We start from the raw sequence: 20,485 nt of genomic DNA, 5'->3' as shown, positions 1-20,485 counted from the left end.
ATGTAATATGGACTTGTTGCAAACTGGTGCGAATGTCTACGACTGTACTTGTTCTTGTGATCCCCTGGTCAGTGTGTTCCGGATATTCGATCGGAGACAAAGACAGTTAAAGACCGGTGGCGTCCCTTTACGTGCGTGGTACGAATTGTTGCAAAGTTCGCCATGTGCTGTTTTGTTCATTTTGCCCCAGAGACGCCGTGGCTCAAACGATAGGGGCTGGTCAACTAAGAACAATCGTATGTGAGAGACCTGAGGCTCTTGATACTCCACAATCTCCATGGCATATAAACCATAAGAGAAACCGTGAATTGAAAACCTAACATCGATCAATTGAACAGCTGTACACCTGATATTTAAAAGTAAGCAAGTCCGATCGTGAAATACAATTACATCATGCCGAAATCATGGATGGAACAACAGGCCGTTGTATCGTCGAGATTACCAGGTGACAAACAAAATGCATATTCAAAGCGACATATTTGTCTGCTGACTGCCAGCTGGAAGAACAATGTTGCTCAGGTCCAGGTTAATGAATTTACTTGAATAGTTGAGCTACACTCGAACAAATCTGCAGGGGAAGCAAAAAAACAATGTTCCAAAGAGCAAGTAGTGTTCGAAGGAAAGGTATGGGGGTGGGGAGCAAAAAACATATCAATGAATGATTGAGCAGCAACACGTTTGAAATGAGGGAATATGGATTCAAACGCAATGCACCTCCAATTGATTAAAGATTCTAAAACCCGAGTTTGTGCTCCATTTTACGTCTCCCGTTCTGCTGGGACCTAAATGGGGTAATGGGGAATACACACTTTCGGTGTGTACGAAATCTGGGGCGGGGGAGGTGGAGACTGTATTAAAAGGTGATGCGCCCAGTGAGCTCCAGTTTCCGAGTACTGCCGCAGTTGAAAACAACGATCAGTCGAGCAAATGGGTTAGGATTCGGTTCGGATCAAGATGGGGAGCGGTTGGCGAAGCTGTTCGCTTTAATTTCCGACAGAGGTCTGTACGGCCACACGGACATGTGTTGAACTCATTAGAGTCTGTACAGAGCCAATTTGGATACATATAGCCATTCAAATCTAGTGGTTGAGGGAGGCCTGGCTCGAAGTCCCGCCTGCTGCCGTGGTGTGTAATAACATCGCTGAAATGGGTTGGTTAGAAAATATCTACAAACCCTGTCGAGGTCAATAGCAGCGACTTGCACATTCAAAACGCGTTTACCTTTCCGCTATTAACTTGTTGAAATTTGCCAATGGCACGCATATTTTACATGTAGCTTTCTTCACTTTAAACATTGGACCCATAACTTTCAGATTCACATATGGTTGATGGCACGGGAGTGTTAATTATAGCAATGAAATGCTGCCCTGCTCTGGGATCGACGGCTAACGTTGGAGTTGTCTGGATTGTCTGATTTGACAGTTCATGCATTCCCTTTGATTTGCTGTGGTTTTCTTGCTGTATTCTCCTTCAAGCCCCATTCAACAGTGCATTCGAATCTACCTCACATCTTTCTTTACTCCTAGATAAACGCTTGGAGTCGAAACCGGTTAATCTTTGGGACGAAAAGGGAGCTGCTAGGCAATTTGACAAGAATCTCTTTCAAATCAGAGACCATGAGCAACGCCGAAGACAACAACACGGGGGCGGAGGAGAAGGTGTACCGTTATTGCGGGCACACATTAAAGATCACGATGTTTAAAGGATCTTCCTTGGGCCTTTCTGCTTACGTCTGGGGACCCGTAAGTCTAGTGGCCTCGCGCAAATTGATTGTTTAATTTGAAACATAACTTCTGGACCTATTGCAACCCCTCTGCAAACGATCGCTGTAATGCTGCCTGGAGCTAGCAGCTGGTTTGGATTCGTGCTAACCTCCAGAGTCAGTGCCCGGTCTGATTCTGAGTCAAAAATGGCACTAAACCCTAAACGGAGCGGATTGTTCCGCCACTTGAGTGTTTAACGCGGCTTTGCTGAGCACTGCTTGTTAAAATTAGATGAGACTCCCGACAGTGTGGAAACAGGCCCTTCGGCCCAACAGGTCCACGCCGACCCTCCGAAGAGCAACCCACCCAGGCCCATTCCCCTACATTTACCCCTGACTAATGCACCTATCACGACGGGCAATTTAGCATGGCCAAGTCACCTAACCTGCACATCTTTGGACTGTGGGAGGAAACCGACGCAGACACGGGGAGAATGTGCAGACTCTACACAGACAGTTGCCCGAGACGGCAATTGAACGCGGGTTCCTGGCGCTGTGAGGCAGCAATGCTAACCACAACACATGGCACAAACAGTCGACAACATTTCTGTACTCATTTGAGGTGCAGCCGACCCTAGCATAAATGTTGTTCAGGATAGATTCCGTTGTGCACAGTTGAATAGCTTCCTGGGACCATTTGCACCAACCCTAAAGTGACAAAAATATCTCCTTCTGTACTCCTCATCGTTGTGTTCGAGCCCCAGCACAGCCTTGCCTATCTTTCTGTCTCCCCAAGCCCTCAGCCACACGTCCCCAATTGAGCCTGTTGCGCGTACATGATTTTTGAAGTCTTCCAGAGTGATGGCGGTGAGTTCAGCCACCAAAGCCCCAGGGTCTACAATTAGAGTCAAGAGTGTGGTGCTGGAAAAAGCACAAAAGCATCCAAGGAGCATGAGAATCGACGTTTCGGACAAAAACCCATCATCATTTTCCTGTCTACTCCACTGCCCGTCCTCCTTTGCAATCTTTAAAATATACCCGAAACCCTATCTCTTGTCCCACATGTGTCTGTTTCTCCTTGGCAATTTGAAAACGCTCCCGTGAATTCCGGTTTGTTACAGCGATGGCTCTGTTGATGCTGTTGGATGCATGAGACCCCTGATACCCCTGAAGTGGATCTTGCAGTTTACTAGTTAGGTTGCAAAAACTACAGGAAGAATTCTCAAAATAACATGTTCGCAGCAAATCGAAAAGATGTGAGAAAATATAATCAGTTTTGATTGAATAATCTTGAGGGGGGGAAGAATGATTCCACTTGTGCGACCATCTGACTTATATGTGAGTGCTCCCGAAGCAATTCGATGAATTTTTAATTGTTCTCTGACGTCAACCCGGAAAAGCCAGTTTTGCAACTAAATGGAATGGCATTTTTGCTGCTGAGCGTGTGGTCTCCTAGAATCTGTTTTTGTATTGTAGGAAGAAAACCTTTGATTTTTCGATCGCGCTGGTAGCTCAATATCCTGCTAACATAAGAGACCTTGGAGTGGAGGTTTATAGCTCCTTGAAAGTGGAGTCGCAGGTAGATAGGATAGTGAAGGTGTTTGGTATGCTTTCTTTTATTGGTCAGAGCATTGCGTAAAGGAGTTGGGAGGTCATGTTGCAGCTGTACAGGACATTGGTTAGGCAACTCTTAGAAGATTGTGTGCAGTTCTGGTCTCCCTCCTATCGGAAGGATCTTGTGAAACTTAAAAAGGATCAGAAAAGGTTTACAAGGATATTGCCAGGGTTGGAGGATTTGATCTACAGGGAGAGATTGAATAGGCTCGGCCTGTTTTCCCTGGAGTGTGGAGGCTGAGGGGTGACCTTATAGAGGTTTGCAAAATTATGAGGGGCATGGATAGGATAAATAGACAAAGTCTTTTCTCTGGGGTCGGGGAATCCAGAACTAGAGGGCATAGGTTTAGGGTGAGAGGGGAAAGATATAAAAGGGAAGTAAGGGGCATCTTTTCCATGCAAAGGGGGTGGTGTATGGACTGAGCTGACAGAGGAAGTGGGGGAGGCTGGCACAATTACAACATTTAAAAGGCATCTGGATGGGTACATGAATAGGTAGGATTTGGAGGGATATGGGCCGGGTGCTGGCAGGTGGGACTAGATTGAGTTGGGATAGCTGGTCGGCATGGACGGGTTGGACCAATGTGTCTGTTAGGTGGATGGAGGTGGAATAAAGGTGATAGTCAGAGAAGAGGGTAGAGTGGATAGGTGGGAAGGAAGATTGGCAGGTAGGGCCGGTCATGAGGATGGTGCTGAGCTGGCATTTTGGAACTAGGGTAAGGTGGGGGGAGGGTGAATGAGGAAACTGGTGAAGTCCACAATAATGCCCTGGGGTTGAAGGGTCCCAAAGCAGAAGATGAGGCATTCTTCCTCCAGGCATTGTGCAGTGAAAGAGGCCCAGGGACCTGCATGTCCTTAGCAGAGTAGGAAGGGGCATTGAAATGTTGGGCCATGGGGTGATGGGATTTATTAATGTGGGTGTCCTGGAGATGTTCCATGAAGTGCTCTGCGAGATGGCATCCAGTCTCCCCAATGTAAAGAAGACCACATCAGGAGCAACAGATACAGTAAATGACATTGGTGGATGTGCAGGTTAAACTTTGATGGATGTGGAAGGCTCCTTTGGGGCATTGGATGGAGGTGAGGGGGCAGGTGTGGGTGCAGGTTTTGCAATTCCTGTGGTGGCAGGGGAGGGTGCCAGGATGGGAAGGGTGGGTTGTTGGGAGGTGTGGATCTGACCAGGTAGTCATGGCCACCGCTAGAATAACTTGCCATAGGAGCAATAGTCTTTGCACTTCTTTCCTGAATCTCCACCCTATTAAAGTTTGTGAGCTATAAACTCACTGGAAAACTTTGCTTGCACAATTGAGAGAATTCCAAAAATGAGAATGTAAAAGCTATGCTGCTGTCTTTAGAAAAACAACATTAACTAGTCATAACAGATCCAACACATTATCCTGACATGAATAGTTTGTGTGCTAAGTGACCATACCTACTGTCAATCTGTGATACATTCTATTTTGCTGAATGTAACTAGCCAAAGCATTTTTAAGGTAGCACTTCACTGTGTTTTGTATATTTCCTACATTTGCATGTTATTCGCATTGTCTACCCAAAGTGAATAACAGTTAACTCTCAATGAGAAGCAAGGAACATTGTAGAAGCACTACACTGCAGTCAGGCAAGTTCCTTTCAAAGGAAGCCACTAAGTGAAAGCAAATTACATCATTTACGATCATAGAGTCATAGAGGTGTATATCATGGAAACAGACACTTTGGCAAAAGTGAGGACTGCAGATGCTGGAGAGCAGAGTCAAGATTAGAGTGGTGCTGGAAAAGCACAGCAGGTCAGGTAGCATCCAAGGAGCAGGAAAATCGATGTTTAAGGCAAGAGCCTTTAATCAAGAATGAGGCTGGGAGCCTTCGGGGTGGAGAGATAAATGGGACGGGGTTGGGGCTGGGGCGAAGGTGGCCAAGAGTTCAATAGGTGGATGGAAGTGGGGATGAAGGTGATAGTTGGAGAGGAGGGTGGAGCAGATAGGTAGGAAGGAAGATTGGCAGGTAGGATATGTCATGACAGTGGTGCTGACCTGGCAAGTCGGGATTGAGGTAAGGTAGGGGGAGGGGAAATGAGGAAACTGGTGAAGCCCACATTGATGCCCTGGGATTGAAGTGTCCCAAGGCAGAAGGTGAAGTGTTCTTCCTCCAGGTGTTGGGCGGTGAGGGAGTGGTGGTGGAAGAGGCCCAGGACCTGCATGTCCTCAGCAGAGTGGGAGGGGGAGTTGATATTTTGGCCACAAATCCAATATCTTTTTTTTATCTGTAAACTGGGTCATATATCATCTATCTGAAAATGCAGGCAGCCTGTTCCTTTTGAATGCAATGTTGCTTCTGCTGTAATCAGTGTCGTTTGCTTTGTAAAGTGTTCATTAAAAAAGTTCAAGGTATATGCACAGTACATACATCCAGTCAATGCTAAAAATTATCATCTTGGATAACACATCTTCATGACAACCACTATCCTGCTGTTACATTGAAACTGGCTGTGAAAAATAAATAATTGTGGAAATGCAATAAGGACGGCTGTGATACAAAACTGATGGGCACGCTATCCTTTCTTTTACTGATTTTTTTTCTAAAGCCCACACTCTCTTCTGAAGTAATATTGCATCTTCCTGCATGACACTGTCAATCCTGCTTGAACTACCACATGAACTTGCCTCAATATCCTTTTAACAGTATGTCTATCCCACCAGCTAATTTTGTCTCCCTGTTCCCATGCTATCCTTATGATTTGCACACTTGTGTTTCTTTTGTCAGGCACTTGTACTTTGTCAATACTTTCAGGATAAGAAGCTTGATTTTAAAGGGAAGAAGGTGCTTGAACTGGGTTCTGGTACTGGAATTGTGGGAATTTTGGCAGCACTTCTGGGTAAGTTAGCTCATTTACACCTTTGATGTGAACAACATCTGCAACAGCAATATAAAATGCAAAAAATGAGGACTGATATGCTCTTGATAGAGGCTTTTCTTTGTGATTAGCCTTGGACATGGTTTCATGCTGCCCCTCCCCCCACCTCCATCCCCACCCCTCCAACCCCACCCCCACACAGTTACCATTCAGTGCAAAAATTCCGATGGATAGTTATACTAATGCATATTCCTAAAACATTATTAATATTACAGTCCTTGTTGTCATAGTATATATGACAAATACAACTATTCAAACTTATGTCTCTTTTATTCTTTCTTGCAATCTACTGGTAATAGTTATGCATCAATTCTATTCTTCAGTTGCTTTGCATTTCAGTTGAGCTGTTATAACTATTTGGTCTTCTATATCAAAGTTACTATTTATAATAAATACAGCTACGCTTATAATCAATTTTATTTACCACAAAGTTGACACCTTATATATCTTAGATGCCATTTTATGATTCAAGCGGGTAAGTCTCTGACATGCTAGCAAGCTTCTATAATGCACTTTCAGAGCCAGTTACAACCACAGGATAGAACTATAACATTTAAAAAGAACATATATCTCTGATGGTGAGGTCTGATTATTGGTGACAGAAATGGCAGAGGATAATATGTTGTATCCAGTGGGGTGGAAGGTGAGCACCATGGGGTTTCTGTCCTTGTTGCAGTTAGAGGGGTGGAGTTCAAGGGTGAAGGTGCCAGAGGTGGAGGAGATGCACTGGAGGGCATTGTTGATCACATGGGTGGGGAAATTGTGGTCCTTGAAATTGAAGGCAATCTGAGATGTCCTGGAGTGGAATTGCTCCTCCTGGGATCAGATATGTTGGAGGTTGAAGAATTGGGAGTAACGGATTATATTTTTACAGGAGGGTGGATGGGCAGATGTGTAGTCCAGGTAGGTATGGGAGTCATGTGGTCTGAAGTATGTGTCCATGTTGAGTCAGTCACCAGAGATAGAGACAGAGAGGTCCAGGAAGGGGATTGAGGTGTCTGATTTGGTCCAGGTGAACTTGAGGTCAGCTTGCAAGATGTTTGTGAAATTGATGAACTGTTCAACCTCCTCGTGGGAGAACGAGGTGGTGCCAATACAGGCATCTATGTAGCAGAGGAAAAGGTGGGGAAAAGTGACAGTTTCATTGTGGAAGTTGGACTGTTTCACATATCTGATGAAGAGACTGGCATAGCTGGGGCCCATGCAGGTGCCCATGGCGATCCTTTTGGTCTGAAGGAACTGGGAAGATTCAAAGGAGAAGTTGTTGAGGGTGAGGTCCAGTTCTGCTAATCAAATGAGTGTGTCAATGGAGGGGAACTGGTTGGGTCAGTGGGAGAGGAAGAAACAGAGGGCTTGGAGATCTTCACCATGGCAGATGAACATGTAAAGGGACTGAATCTCATGGCGAAGATGAGGCCTTTGGGACCCGGGAAAACAAAAGTCATGGAGGAAATGGAGGGCATGGGTGGTGGCCTGAATGTTTGTGGGGAGCTCCTGGGACAATGGGGAGGGGGCAGGACGGTATCAAGATATGAGGAAATAAGTTCGGTGGGGCTGGTGCAGGCAGAGACAATGGTTCGACCGGGGCAATCAAGTTTGTGGATTTTGGGTAAGAGGTCGAACTGGGTGGTGTGAGGTTCCGGGACTTTGAGGTTGGAGGCTGTGGATCGGGGATCCCCTGAAGTGATGAGGTTTTGCATGACCTGGAAGCTGGTAGTTTGGTGATGGGAAGTGAGGTCGTGGTCAAGGAGGCAGGAAGAGGTAAACTCATGTCTGTGAGTTTCAATGGACTTGCCTACTATTCCTGAAGATGGCAACTCTGTATATCCTGTTAGGTTATTTCTTAATACAAAGTTATTTTGTACCCACTGCAAATGCACTAGTTTGTAGAAGTTTGCCACCAGCTGCACCTTTTATTGTATCATCCTCTGAGGAAGCACTCGTCACACCCATGAAAGCATCAGTCTTTGATTTCATTTTCCAGCAGTAGGCATTCACATGCCCATTTTATGGCTAAAATAATACGCTGGCCTCGGAATTAGTTTCATTTTTCACACTGTCTCTGCCCTTATGCTGAGAAGATTCTGTCTTTTGACTTTTGTGTCAACGCAACGCTTTGATTCTGTAACCCTTATGACGAATTGATATTTCTCATGAGTGTATTTGTCTTCTATCTTAAATCACGAGACAGACTTGCAGACAGATCCACGGCTCAGACTGAAGTTTTCCATTACATGTTAGACAGGGTAAATGCTGGTCTAACACCATATAGTTCTATAAATGACTTCTCCATCTGATAAACAGTGCACTTGGCTACTCATAAACAATTTATTCTACATATACTTTAGACAAGTCAGATTGCTAAAGGTAGCCTGCAAGGAATAAATCGATAGAATGCATTGAGGACAATTTCGAGGAGGAGTAGGCTCCAGAGTTTAGCTGAGAGCTGGCTGTTCCAGATTTGCTAATGATTAATGAAAAATGATTACCTAATGACTTCAAAACTAAAGGAACCTCTGGGTGCCAATGCTTACAACAAGATCGAATTTCATATTCTGTTTGGGTGTATATGTTTTAAACTTGAATAAAGACAATTACAAGGGCATGAAGCCAGAGCTGCTTAAAGTGGAAAATCAGGTCAAGATAGACCACAGTCGAAATGCAGTGACGCATATTTGAAGAGGTAGCACTTAACAAATATGCATTCCAGCGAGGAAAAAAAGAAGGATGCGCTATCTGCCCAGAACTGAAAAAGTTAAGGATATCACCAAATTGAAGGCAAAAAAAAGTCTATCATGATGGGTTGATTTCAAATGAGCAGATAGAACTTAGAATCAGCAATGACAACTCAAAAAAGGGAGAACCAAAGTGAAATAGACATTTAAAAATGATAGACTTTGTATAAATACTTAAAATGGAAAAGAACAACTAATTTTACCGTTGATCCTATGGGGAGTGATAATGGAGAATTATTAATGCAAAATGCGAAATGGAGAAAGTGCTGAACAGATATTTTATAAACATTTCATTCACCTATTTCGCTCTTTGTATTTTTTTCGTTTAATGTGATAAGAATTGATAAGTTACCACCTCTTAATCTCCCCCCACCCCCACTAATCCTCAAGGGGTTGACATTGACCAGAAATTAAATTGGAACCACCGGATAAAAACCTAGCTGCAAGAGCAGATCGGAAGCTCTGAAATCTCGAGCGAGTAATTCATCTCCTGACCCCTCTTACCCAAAGATTCTCCACTTTTTACAAAGCACCGGATGGCGAAAAATGCTCTGCATTTTCCAAGATGAATGAGTATCCGAGAAAATTCAAGATGCTATTCACATCCACCAGCACTGAGTCAGCTAAGTTTACCAGCTGCAAGAGATGCACAGCAGGAACTGAACAAGATTCCTCTGACAGCATCTTCCAACACTAGATCCTCTACTACATACAAGGAGAAGGGCAGCAGATGCATGGAGACATATGCGCCAACATATTATTTTCTAATAATTACACCATCCTGACTTGGGAATTCTGTTGCACTCCAGTCAGCATCACTGCTCCCAAATGTCCTTCCACTCTGGGGGTTGCCTTCACCCCTGGAATGCAGGTTTAGGAAGGTGGATCACCAAGAGCTTCTTGACAGCCATTTTGGGGATGACCGCCCTCACATCCTAAGAATTAATGTAAAAGATGGTCTGCAGCATTCTCAGCTCTTTGTTTTATGCAAAAAATGCTGCCCTGCCATGTAACAGGCCACTTCATGCCCTTCTCGATGAATCCAGATGGGATAAGCTCCTATTGATTTGTTTCCAAGTTCACATTCATGTCCAGAAATGAGACATTTATGCCAGAGTAACCAAAAATAGGTCAATGTGATCCAGCTCAATAGCCAGTGCAGTCACAGTCATAGAGATGTATGGCATGGAAATACACCCTGTGTGAAAAAGTTGCCCCTTAGGTCTCTTTTACATCTTTCCCCTCTCACCCTAAACCTATGCCCTCTAGGCGGCACAGTGGCTCAGTGGTTAGCACTGCTGCCTCACAGCGCCAGGGACCCGGGTTCAATTCCCACCTTGGGAAACTGTCTGTGTGGAGTTTGCACATTCTCCCTGTGTCTGCGTGGGTTTCCTCCGGGTGCTCCGGTTTCCTCCCACAGTCCAAAGATGTGTAGGTTAGGTGAATTGGCCATGCTAAATTGCCTATAGCGTTAGGTGAATTAGTCAGGGTAAATGTAGGGGAACGGGTCTGGGTGGGTTGCTCTTCGGAGGGTCGTTGTGGACTTGTTGGGCCGAAGGGCCTGTTTCCACACTGTAGGGAATCTAATCTAATCTAGTTCTGAACTCTCTGACCACAGAGAAAAGACTTTGTCTATTTACCCTATCCATGCCCCTCATAATTTTGTCAGCCTCTATAATGTCAGCCCTCAGCCTCTGACGCTCCAGGGAAAACAGCCCCAGCCTGTTCAGCCTCTACCACACCAGCTTAGATTCTCCAACCCTGGCAACATTCTTGTAAATCTTTTCTGAATCCTTTCAAGTTTCACAACATCTTTCCGATAGGAAGGAGACCAGAATTGCATGCAATATTCTGACAGTGGCCTAACCAATGTCCTGTACAGCCGCAACATGACCTCCCAATCCCTGTACTCAATACTCTGACCAATAAAGGAAAGCATACCAAACGTCTTCTTCACTATCCTATCTACCTGCAACTCCACTTTCAAGGAGCTATGAACCTGCACTCAGCAACACTCCGAGGACTTTACCATTAAGTGTAAACGACCTGTTAAGATTTGCTTTCCCGAAATACAGCAACTCACATTTATCTGAATTAAACTCCATCTGCCACTTTGCAGCCCATTGGCCCACCTGGTCAAGATCCTTTTATAATCTGAGGTAATCCTCTTCGCTGTACGCTATACCTCCAATTTTGGTGTCACCTGCAAACTTACTAACTCTACCTCTTATGCTCGCATCCAAATCATTTATGTAAATGACAAAAAGTAGTGGACCCAGCACTGATCCTTGTGGCACTCCACTGGTCACAGTCCTCCAGTCTGAAAAACAACCCTCCACCACTACCCTCTGTTTTCTACCTTTGAGCCAGTTCTGTATCCAAATGGCTAGTTCTCCCTGCATTCCGTGAGATATAACCTTGTTAATCAGTCTCCCATGGGGAACCTTGTCAAACACCTTACTGAAGTCCATATAGATCACATCAACCACTCTCCCCTCATCAATCCTCTTTGTTACTTCTTCGAAACACTCAATCAAGTTTGTGAGACATGATTTCCCATGCACAAAGCCATGTTGACTATCTCTAATCAGTCCTTGCCTTTCCAAATACATGTACATCCTGTCCCTCAGAATTCTCTCCAACAACTTGCTGAGCACTGATGTCAGGCTCACTGGTCTGTAGTTCCCTGGCTTCTCCTTACAAGCAGTGGCACCACGTTAGCCAACCTCCAGTCTTCCAGCACCTCACCTGTGACTATTGATTATACAAATATCTCAGCAAGAGGCCCAGCAATCACTTCTCTAACTTACCACAGAGTTCTAGGGTACACCTGGGGTCCTGGGGATTTATCCACCTTTGTCCATTTCAAGACATCCAGCACTTCTTCCTCTGTAATTTGGACATTTTGCAAGGTGTCACCCTCTAATTCTCTACAGTCTATATCTTCCATATCCTTTTCCCAGTAAATACTGATGCAAAATATTCATATAGTATCTCCCCGATTTTCTGCAGCTCCACACAAAGGCCCCCTTGCTGATCTTTGAGGGACCCTATTTTCTCCCTACTTACCCTTTTGTCCTTAACGTATTTGTAAAAACCCTCTGGATTCTCCTTAATTCTATTTGCCAAAGCTATCTCATGTCCCCTTTTTGCCCTCCTGATTTCCCTCTTAAGTATACTCGTACTGCCTTTATACTCTTCTAAGGATTCACTAGATCTATCCTGTTTATACCTTACATATGCTTTGTTCTTTTTCTTAACCAAACCCCCAATTTCTTTAGTCATCCAGCATTCCCTATACCTACCAGCCTTTCCTTTCACCCTAACAGTAATATACTTTCTCTGGATTCTCCATATCTCATTTCGGAAGGCTTCCCTTTTTCCAGCTGTCCCTTGACCTGCGAACATCAGTCCCCAATCAGCTTTCGAAAGTTCTTGCCTAATACCGTCAAAATTGGCCTTTCTCCAATTTAGAACTTCAACTTTTAGATCTGGTCTATCCTTCAGTCGCCAGGCAAGGAATTAGTAGCCTGCATACAAGCTTGGAAGAATCTCCCTTCATTAGGCCTTCAATTCATGCACTGGCAGAGATTACCACGAAGGACTGTCTTTTTCAACCTCCTCGCTTAAGGGCGAGGTTAACCTCAGGTTAAACCATCAACAGTCGTCTCACTCTAAGCTCTCTCTCTAACTGGTCAGACTCTGGCGACTTTTATCACGACACATGCGCATGGGAGTTGTATCCAGCAGTGCTTACTTAGTTAGCAGTGCTAACTTTGAAGAACAACTTTAGCGTCAATCTGTTCCAAATGGTCGGCAACATACTTCTGCCAGTATGATGTTAAAGTCTTTTTTTTACAGTGCCAACAAGCCTGAATATACCAGCCACAAGCTGGCACGATGGCTCAGTGGTTAGCACTGCTACCTTACCGTACCAGTGACCCGGGTTCAATTCCAGCCTGGGGCGACTGTGCGGGTGGACTTCGCACATTTTGCATAACTGTGAGGGTTTCCACCAAGTGCCCCGGTTTCCTCCCACAGCCCAAAGATGCGCCGCCAGGTGAATTGGCCTTATTAAATTGGCCATAGTGTTAGGTGCATTCATCAGGGTTAAATATAGGGTAGGGGAATGGGTCTAGCTGGGTTACTTTTCGGAGGGTCGGTGTGGACTTGTTGGGCCGACGGGCCTGTTCCCACACTGTAGGGATTCTAATCAAGTCATATCCATTTGGTCAGTTTAAAGTAAGGACAATAAGTACTCAAACACCCAGGCCTAAGAGGAAGCAGATCGAATCAGAGAAATGATGTCGCTTCCTTTCATCATATTTGTGCATGGAATGATTCCATTTTATGACGCGTATGTCAATTCTTATTGAATATTGCAGCCCATCTATATAGAACATAGAACATAGAACATAGAACAATACAGCACAGAACAGACCCTTCGGCCCACGATGTTGTGCCGAACTTCTAACCTAGATTAAGCACCCATCCATGTCCCTATCCAAATGCCGCTTAAAGGTCGCCAATGATTCTGACTCTACCACTCCCACGGGCAGCGCATTCCATGCCCCCACCACTCTCTGGGTAAAGAACCCACCCCTGACATCTCCCCTATACCTTCCACCCTTCACCTTAAATTTATGCCCCCTTGTAACACTCTGTAGGACAGGAATGTAGAGGTTACCAGAACCCCTTTGCGCCACAGTATACAAACAGGATATCACCACCCACCTCCCCTTTAGGGCAAGCCCACACCATACTCGAATGTCTAGTCCAATGCTATTATAGTCACTCCCGCTAATCACAATGTATTTTGCACCCTGTACTCAGTACGATCAGATGGTACTGCTGATCTTGCTTTCTTTGTTTTCTTTTCTCCAGGTGGACACGTTACCATTACGGATGTACCAGAGGTTTTGAAGCAAATACAGTACAATGTCAATGCTAACATCCCAGACGCCTCCAAACATCATCCAAACGTCTGTGCCCTTCATTGGGGCACCGATCAGGATGACTTCCCTTCCGACTACGATTTCATTCTCGGGTCGGATATTGTGTACAGCCCCTCGCTCTTCCCAGGTCTTATACAGACGCTTGTGCATTGCAGCAATGAAAACACGACCATTTACTTGTCAACGAACATGCCCGCCAGAATGGGGACCGAGACTTTCCACAGGGAGCTTGTAACAAGGAAATTCAACAGTGAGCTCGTGCATACCAACGGGATGATCTGTATTTACAAAGTGACCAAAAAACACACAAGATAAGCAAGAGTTCCTGACGCCGGACCGAAGAGTGACCATCGATTTGTTCAATTTGCATCACTCTGGAGATTGACAATATTCCGAATGTCGGTGTGAAGAAACTTACTTTATTGCTTTCCCCCATCCTTCTTTGGTCCCTGTCTAATTTGCTCTCTCAAATATTGGTGATTCATTCAGGTAAAATAATAAATATCCAGCTCTCTCCCGAATAAAACCCCACAAATGATCGCGCTATTAAATCACAGCAAAGACATCCGACCCAAACTTTTCAGTTATTCGACCCCATTGCACCGATGAGCAGATAGCCATACTGGATTTCCTTTTGATTATTTAATTGATGGATTAAGTGATTGGTTAACACTTTCAGCACCTTGTGCGTAAGAGGAAATTATGTCGGTTGTGAATTCATTTGCGCTTTGCAGCAGAAACGGATATAAATATCTGTTCACGTTACAATTTTCGCTTCGCTTTTCTCTCAACAGAAATTCAACTCTCCCATCTCCCACCTGTTGATCTTAAAGCAACCAAGCCCTCCCCTATTTTCCACACCTCTTAATGGTGGAACCTGATCTCTGTGCTAAACTAGGGTCGCTCACTATCGAGTCCACTAGAGGGGAACTTATCAATTATAACGTGTTCTTTATTCTCATTTGACCTTAAGGATATTGAATGCACAGCATAGTCCCGCTGCTCTCGACACGAACGCTTTCCCGGTAAATTGCGAACTCAACGGTTAAACGAGTGCTTCTCTTTGGTATTTGAAGGCGACCCATCTGACTACTTAAACTAGGCCATTGGGAAGAGTGTTAAAACGACATTGGTTAGGCCACTGTTGGAATATTGCGTGCAATTCTGGTCTCCTTCCTATCGGAAAGATGTTGTGAAACTGGAAAGGGTTCAGAAAAGATTTACAAGGATATTGCCAGGGTTGGAGGGTCTGAGCTACACGGAGAGGCTGTACATGCTGGGGCTGTTTTCCCTAGAGCGTCAGAGGCTGAGGGGTGACCTTATAGAGGTTTATAAAATTATGAGGGGCATGGATAGGATAAATAGGCAAAGATTTTTTCCCTGGGGTGGGGGAATCCAGAACTAGAGGGCATAGTTTATGGTGAGAGGGGAAAGATATAAAAGAGACCTAAGGGACAACTTTTTCACACAGAAGGTGGTACGTGTATGGAATGAGCTGCCAGAGGATGTGGTGGAGGCTGGTACAATTGCAACATTTAAGAGGCTTTTGGATGGGTATATGAATAGGAAGGGTTTGGAGGGATATGGGCCGAGTGCTGGCAGGTGGGACGAGATTGGGTGTGGGATATCTGGTCCGCATGGACAGGTTGGACCGAAGGGTCTGTTTCCATGCTGTACATCTCTATGACTCTATTATTCGAATGCATAAATCTACCAGCAGCAGATACATTTGATGACTAACTGCTTCTACTCGTTTAAGTTGCAAGGAACAAGGCTTGATGCCTAGTTAGTCGGTGACACACTCTATAAATCAACTATTTCTCAATGATGGGAAGGTCCGAACATTACAGGTATTTTCTATCATCACGACGTCTTAAAACAAGGCAGCTTTGAATTGCAATCATTAAGAAAGACAGCAAATGCAGCTTCAAACAGAACTATTGTGTAATGACCTACGAGTAAAGGCAATAAAAGTAAAATCATTTTACAGCATTCTGGCATCGCAAAGTGAGGTGTGCATATATTTTGCAGATAATGTGGATTCATCCACTTCCAATAAAATGCCATCAATACTGCACTGTTTGTGTTTAAGAAATGAAACTAAATGCCGCTCTATACAAATATATTTAAGACATCTTGGCAGAGGGGTACCAGTAAAGTAAAATACCACTTTTATTCATTCTTACTTGGGCAGTTCAGAAAATTCAAACAGGTTCTCACAAGTATGGTTGAGATTTCTCTATCAGAGACACAGCTTACTTCAAGAAGTTTTTCTTTATGTGAGGAACCCTGAGCATGACAATACATATGGAAATGTTGAGGAAGTACTTTCTTTGTAGCCTTCATAGTTTTGATTATTCCTCTGCTCTTTTTGTCTCAATTTCCTTATGTTTCCATGTCTGCATCTGTTTCACCACCGCCCCTACCCCCGCCATCTCAATTACCGCCTCCCTTCTCCAAAGCCTCGACCACTTCCTAGGAAGTGGGATGGTTTCAGCACATTGTTTTGAAGATAACAGCGACATAAAAGATGAATTTCTATTGTGGTTATGAAAAAAATATATTCTTGACTTTCTTGTAAGCCCATCTCCAATCATTTAATTTTAACCAAATGTCCATTGTCTAACCCTAGCGACCCAATTATTCCCTTTATACTGAATAATTCAGCTCAACCTCTTCCACTCAGGACATTGCAATCATGATCCATTCTTCAAACAATCCCCATTCTCCAAGAAACAAGGCGACAATAAAATTAAACATTTCAGATCCCCCCACAATTATGTAAGCATAAGTTTTATTTAGGTTAGAATACGTTACAAGTAATAAGTAAATCATGTACATTGCTGACTGTATATAACACTTACAACTACTGACCCATCCATCTACTTTGTGTACAGTATCTATCTATCTATCTATCTATCTATCTATCTATCTATCTATCTATCTATCTATCTATCTATCTATCTATCTATCTATCTATCTCTACCTGTGTGGTATCCAATCATATCCTTCAGTTTTGTTCTGTCCTTCCTCACTGTCTAGTTCTCTACCTGGCTATTAGAAAGTAGAGCTCGTGGATCATGTGTCTAAAACTCTAATCACAAAAAAATTATTTCAAGTTAATTGAGTAGGATGACTTTGGTGGGGTAGGAGCAGAGTTTACAGAGGGACTGAGGAAAATACCTTTCTTCTTCCTTCCAATAATTAATTAGGAGAATTTATATATGATTTGAGTTTTGATGACAGGTAGATCGACAGACAACTCAGAGGTAGGCAGAGTGATGGTGGTGATTAGAGCTGGATAACATTGTGTAACATTAACATTCAAGTGGAACTTGACATTTTGTCAATGTGATAATTCTTTGGATTAGATAAGAAACAGGAGTGGTCAAAGGATAAATTCATATGACTCCAGAGAAAGTCATGCAAGGATGAGGAAGGATTACACCAAATTCTCTGGCTGTAAATTGGTGATCAAGCATCTCATGATGCAAGGGCTTTAGCACACACACAAGGGAAAACGATCAAACACCATAGAGGTGCCTGGAAGATAATAATTGATAAAATCATTCAATTACGGTTACACTCAGCATCTTTGTGGGTGTGATTAAGATCATTTTTTATGCTGAGATAGAGGCAAAAAACTTCATTGGAATGCTCAAAGATTGATTCATAGCAAAGATTGATCTAGGTTTCGGAGAGAAGGAGATTTGGTGAGATGGCAGAATTATGCCAAAATAGAGGGATGCAAGCTGGCATTTTTGAGGAGAGCAGAATGACAACACATTGGAAAGGAAAGAGGAAAAGCCTACAGTAGATGGCTTACATTTGAGTATTAGCCAGCAAGTGGGTGATACTTAAAGTAGGGGTGGTTTGTAGTTTACAGTGGGATTATGACTGAAAAAAATTGGATGCTGGTCTCATGCACAAAGTAAGTTGGAAGAAGGGGGAAAAGGAGGTAATTAAACAATTGACTAATGTGCCTTTAATGATAAAGCTCAAGAGAACTTGAAGGATCATAGATTTTGTTCACAAAACTAAGAGGATGGTGATGTCAATAATCAAATGTTTGGCATAGTAACAAAATATTCATTAAAGCATTGCAACTGGTCTTGCAGAAATATAGAAACATGGAAAACAATAACAGGAGGAGGTTATTTGGCCTTTTGAGCCTACTCTTCCATTCAATATAATCATGGCTGATCAGTACCTTTTTCCTTCTTTCACTTTATACCCTTTGAGTGTTTTATCCCTAAGGTTTCTTCTTCAAACAATTCAATGTTTTGGCCACAATCAATTTCTGTAATAGAGAATTCCACAACTCACCATTGCCTGGTGAAGACAGTTCTCCTCCTCCTGGAACTGGACTCTAAGTACATTGGTGGGATCCCTTTCTGCACTTACCCTGACTAGTCCAGTTAGAAATGCATAAGTTTCTCCAAGGTACCCTGTCATTCTTCTAAATTCCAGTGAATATTGCTTTAACTGATCCAGTCTCTCTGCATACGCCAATACTGACATCCCAAAAATCAATCTGGTAAACCTTCATTGCACATCTTCCAGAGCCAGAACATCCTTCCTCAGATAATGATCAAGAAGGCTAATGGAATGCTGGCCTTTATATCTGGCAGACACGACACAATGATGCAGAAATTATGCTGCAGTTATATGGAACCTTGGTTTGTCCCAACTTGGAGTATTGTGAGCAGACCTGGCCACCACATCTTAGGAAGGATATCTTTGCCTGGGAGGGAATACATTAGTTTACAAGAATGATACCTGAATTTCAGGGGTTGAGTTAGGAGGAGAGATTATAGAAATTAGGCCTGTTCTACCTAGAATCTAGAAGAGCAAGTAGTAATCTGATTGAAGTCTTCAAGATATTAATAAGAAAAGGCAAGGTAGATAAAGATAAATTATTTCCATTAATTGGGGGATTCGATAACCAGGAGGCAGTGTCTGAGAGGAAGGGCCAGACCATTCAGGAGAGATGCACATCTACACGCGAAGGGTCGATCGACATTTGGAACTCTTTTCCACAAATGGCAATTGATACTAGCTTGGCTGTTAACTTTAAATTCAAGACAAATGCATTTTTGCTCAGCAAAGTGTGTTCTTATGGGTAACTGGCCCCATAGCTAATAATTGATGCTTAAGATGCATGATGGGAACTAATGCTAACTTCACAAAGATAGGTTAATCCGCTTGCTCTAAAAGGGACTGTGAAACTAGATTGCTGACTGAGGAAAATGGCTAATGCTAAAGTTTCTTCAAATTCTGTGATATAAAATTGATAAGACGAACCACGGAAACAAATGTCTCCGCATATATGAGCCTGGGACAAATGAGCTCAGAACTATGAAGGGCTTGTGCTAGGGAGGTGTGACATCAATAGTTGGGAGCAGTGGGTGAGAATATATAAAAGAAGGTACATTGTAGATATCAAAGGTGACAACTCAAGACCTATCACCATGATTTCAGAACTCAGAGAAGACTATGACTTATCGGAGTGAACCTGACCATGCACAGTTAGCATTTAGATTCTGGTCAAACAGTTAGATGATGTGTTAGATTAGATTAGATAACGAACAGTGTGGGAACAGGCCCTTTGGCCCAACAAGTCCACACTGACCCACAACCCACCCAAACTCATTCTCCTACCTTTACCCCTTTACCTAACACTACGGGCAATTTAGTATGGCCAATTCACCTAACCTGCACATTTTTGGATTGTGGGAGGAAACCGGGGCACCTGGAGGAAACCCATGCAGACACAGAGAGTCACCTGAGATGGGAATTGAACCCGGATCTCTTGGCGCTGCGAGGCAGCAGAGCTAACCACTGTGCCATCATGCCGCCCGTTCCTTATCCTAAGAACTAAAGAATTGCCACTAAAAGAGAAGTTTCATTATATTCTAATTTGACTATCACAAAATTGAGACCCCGATGGATCACAAGCAGGGTCAATAAAAGTTATTAAACCAGTTATATGGAGTTAGGCCACAGATCAGTCATTATCACATTGAATGGTGGAATAGGTTTGAGCAGATGAATAGTCTAGTTCTGTTCCTATAAGGAGACTAAAACTGCACATAATACTTCAGATGTGGTCACTGAGACTTGGCACAACTGCAGCAAGACATCCCTGCTCCTGTATTCAAATTCTCTCTCTATAAATGCTAAAATGCAAATTGCCTTCTTTACTGCTTGCTGAACCTGCACGCTTCCTTCCAGTGACTCGTATACAAGGAAAACCAAGTTTCATTTCACCTCCCCCTTTGCTGATGTATCACTATTCAGGTAATAATCTGCCTTTTTCATACCAACATGGATGCCTTCACATTCTACCATGTATTTGCCCAGAGACTCAGTTTGTCCAAGTCACACTGAAGCATCTCTGCATTCTCTTCATGGTTTGTCTTTGCACCCAGGTTTGTGTCATCACCAAATGTGAAGACATTATATTTCATTCCCTCATCAAAATCATTAATATATGTTGTGAATGAGGTGAGGGTTGAGCGTGAAGAAATATGAATTAAGAAGTTGGGGCATGAGGGGTGGTGGTTGA

At 43.5% G+C, this 20,485-nt stretch overlaps 1 protein-coding gene across 1 annotated transcript; it reads left to right on the top strand.

The window, feature by feature from the left end:
* Window positions 1-1,537: 1,537 nt before the first annotated feature.
* Window positions 1,538-15,079, top strand: LOC140475951 (EEF1A lysine methyltransferase 3-like). The gene is made up of 3 exons (XM_072567865.1): window positions 1,538-1,742; window positions 6,077-6,188; window positions 13,847-15,079. Exons 1-3 carry the CDS (start codon window positions 1,617-1,619, stop codon window positions 14,230-14,232), a joined length of 624 nt encoding a protein of 207 aa, XP_072423966.1. The 5' UTR covers window positions 1,538-1,616; the 3' UTR covers window positions 14,233-15,079.
* The last annotated feature ends 5,406 nt before the right edge of the window (window positions 15,080-20,485 follow it).

The sequence above is a fragment of the Chiloscyllium punctatum genome, chromosome 4 (assembly GCF_047496795.1).
Source record: "Chiloscyllium punctatum isolate Juve2018m chromosome 4, sChiPun1.3, whole genome shotgun sequence".
Taxonomy (NCBI): Eukaryota; Metazoa; Chordata; class Chondrichthyes; order Orectolobiformes; family Hemiscylliidae; genus Chiloscyllium; species Chiloscyllium punctatum.
This window is presented reverse-complemented; position numbering and strand designations above follow the sequence as displayed.

What these genes read in the sequence shown, in the direction of transcription:
- LOC140475951 (XM_072567865.1), top strand. Translation starts at nt 1,617, where the DNA reads ATGAGCAACGCCGAAGACAACAACACGGGGGCGGAGGAGAAGGTGTAC. An exon ending in CTGCTTACGTCTGGGGACCC is followed by an intron (nt 1,743 to 6,076) that starts GTAAGTCTAGTG and finishes TTCTTTTGTCAG; the next exon opens with GCACTTGTACTTTGTCAATA. An exon ending in AATTTTGGCAGCACTTCTGG is followed by an intron (nt 6,189 to 13,846) that starts GTAAGTTAGCTC and finishes TCTTTTCTCCAG; the next exon opens with GTGGACACGTTACCATTACG.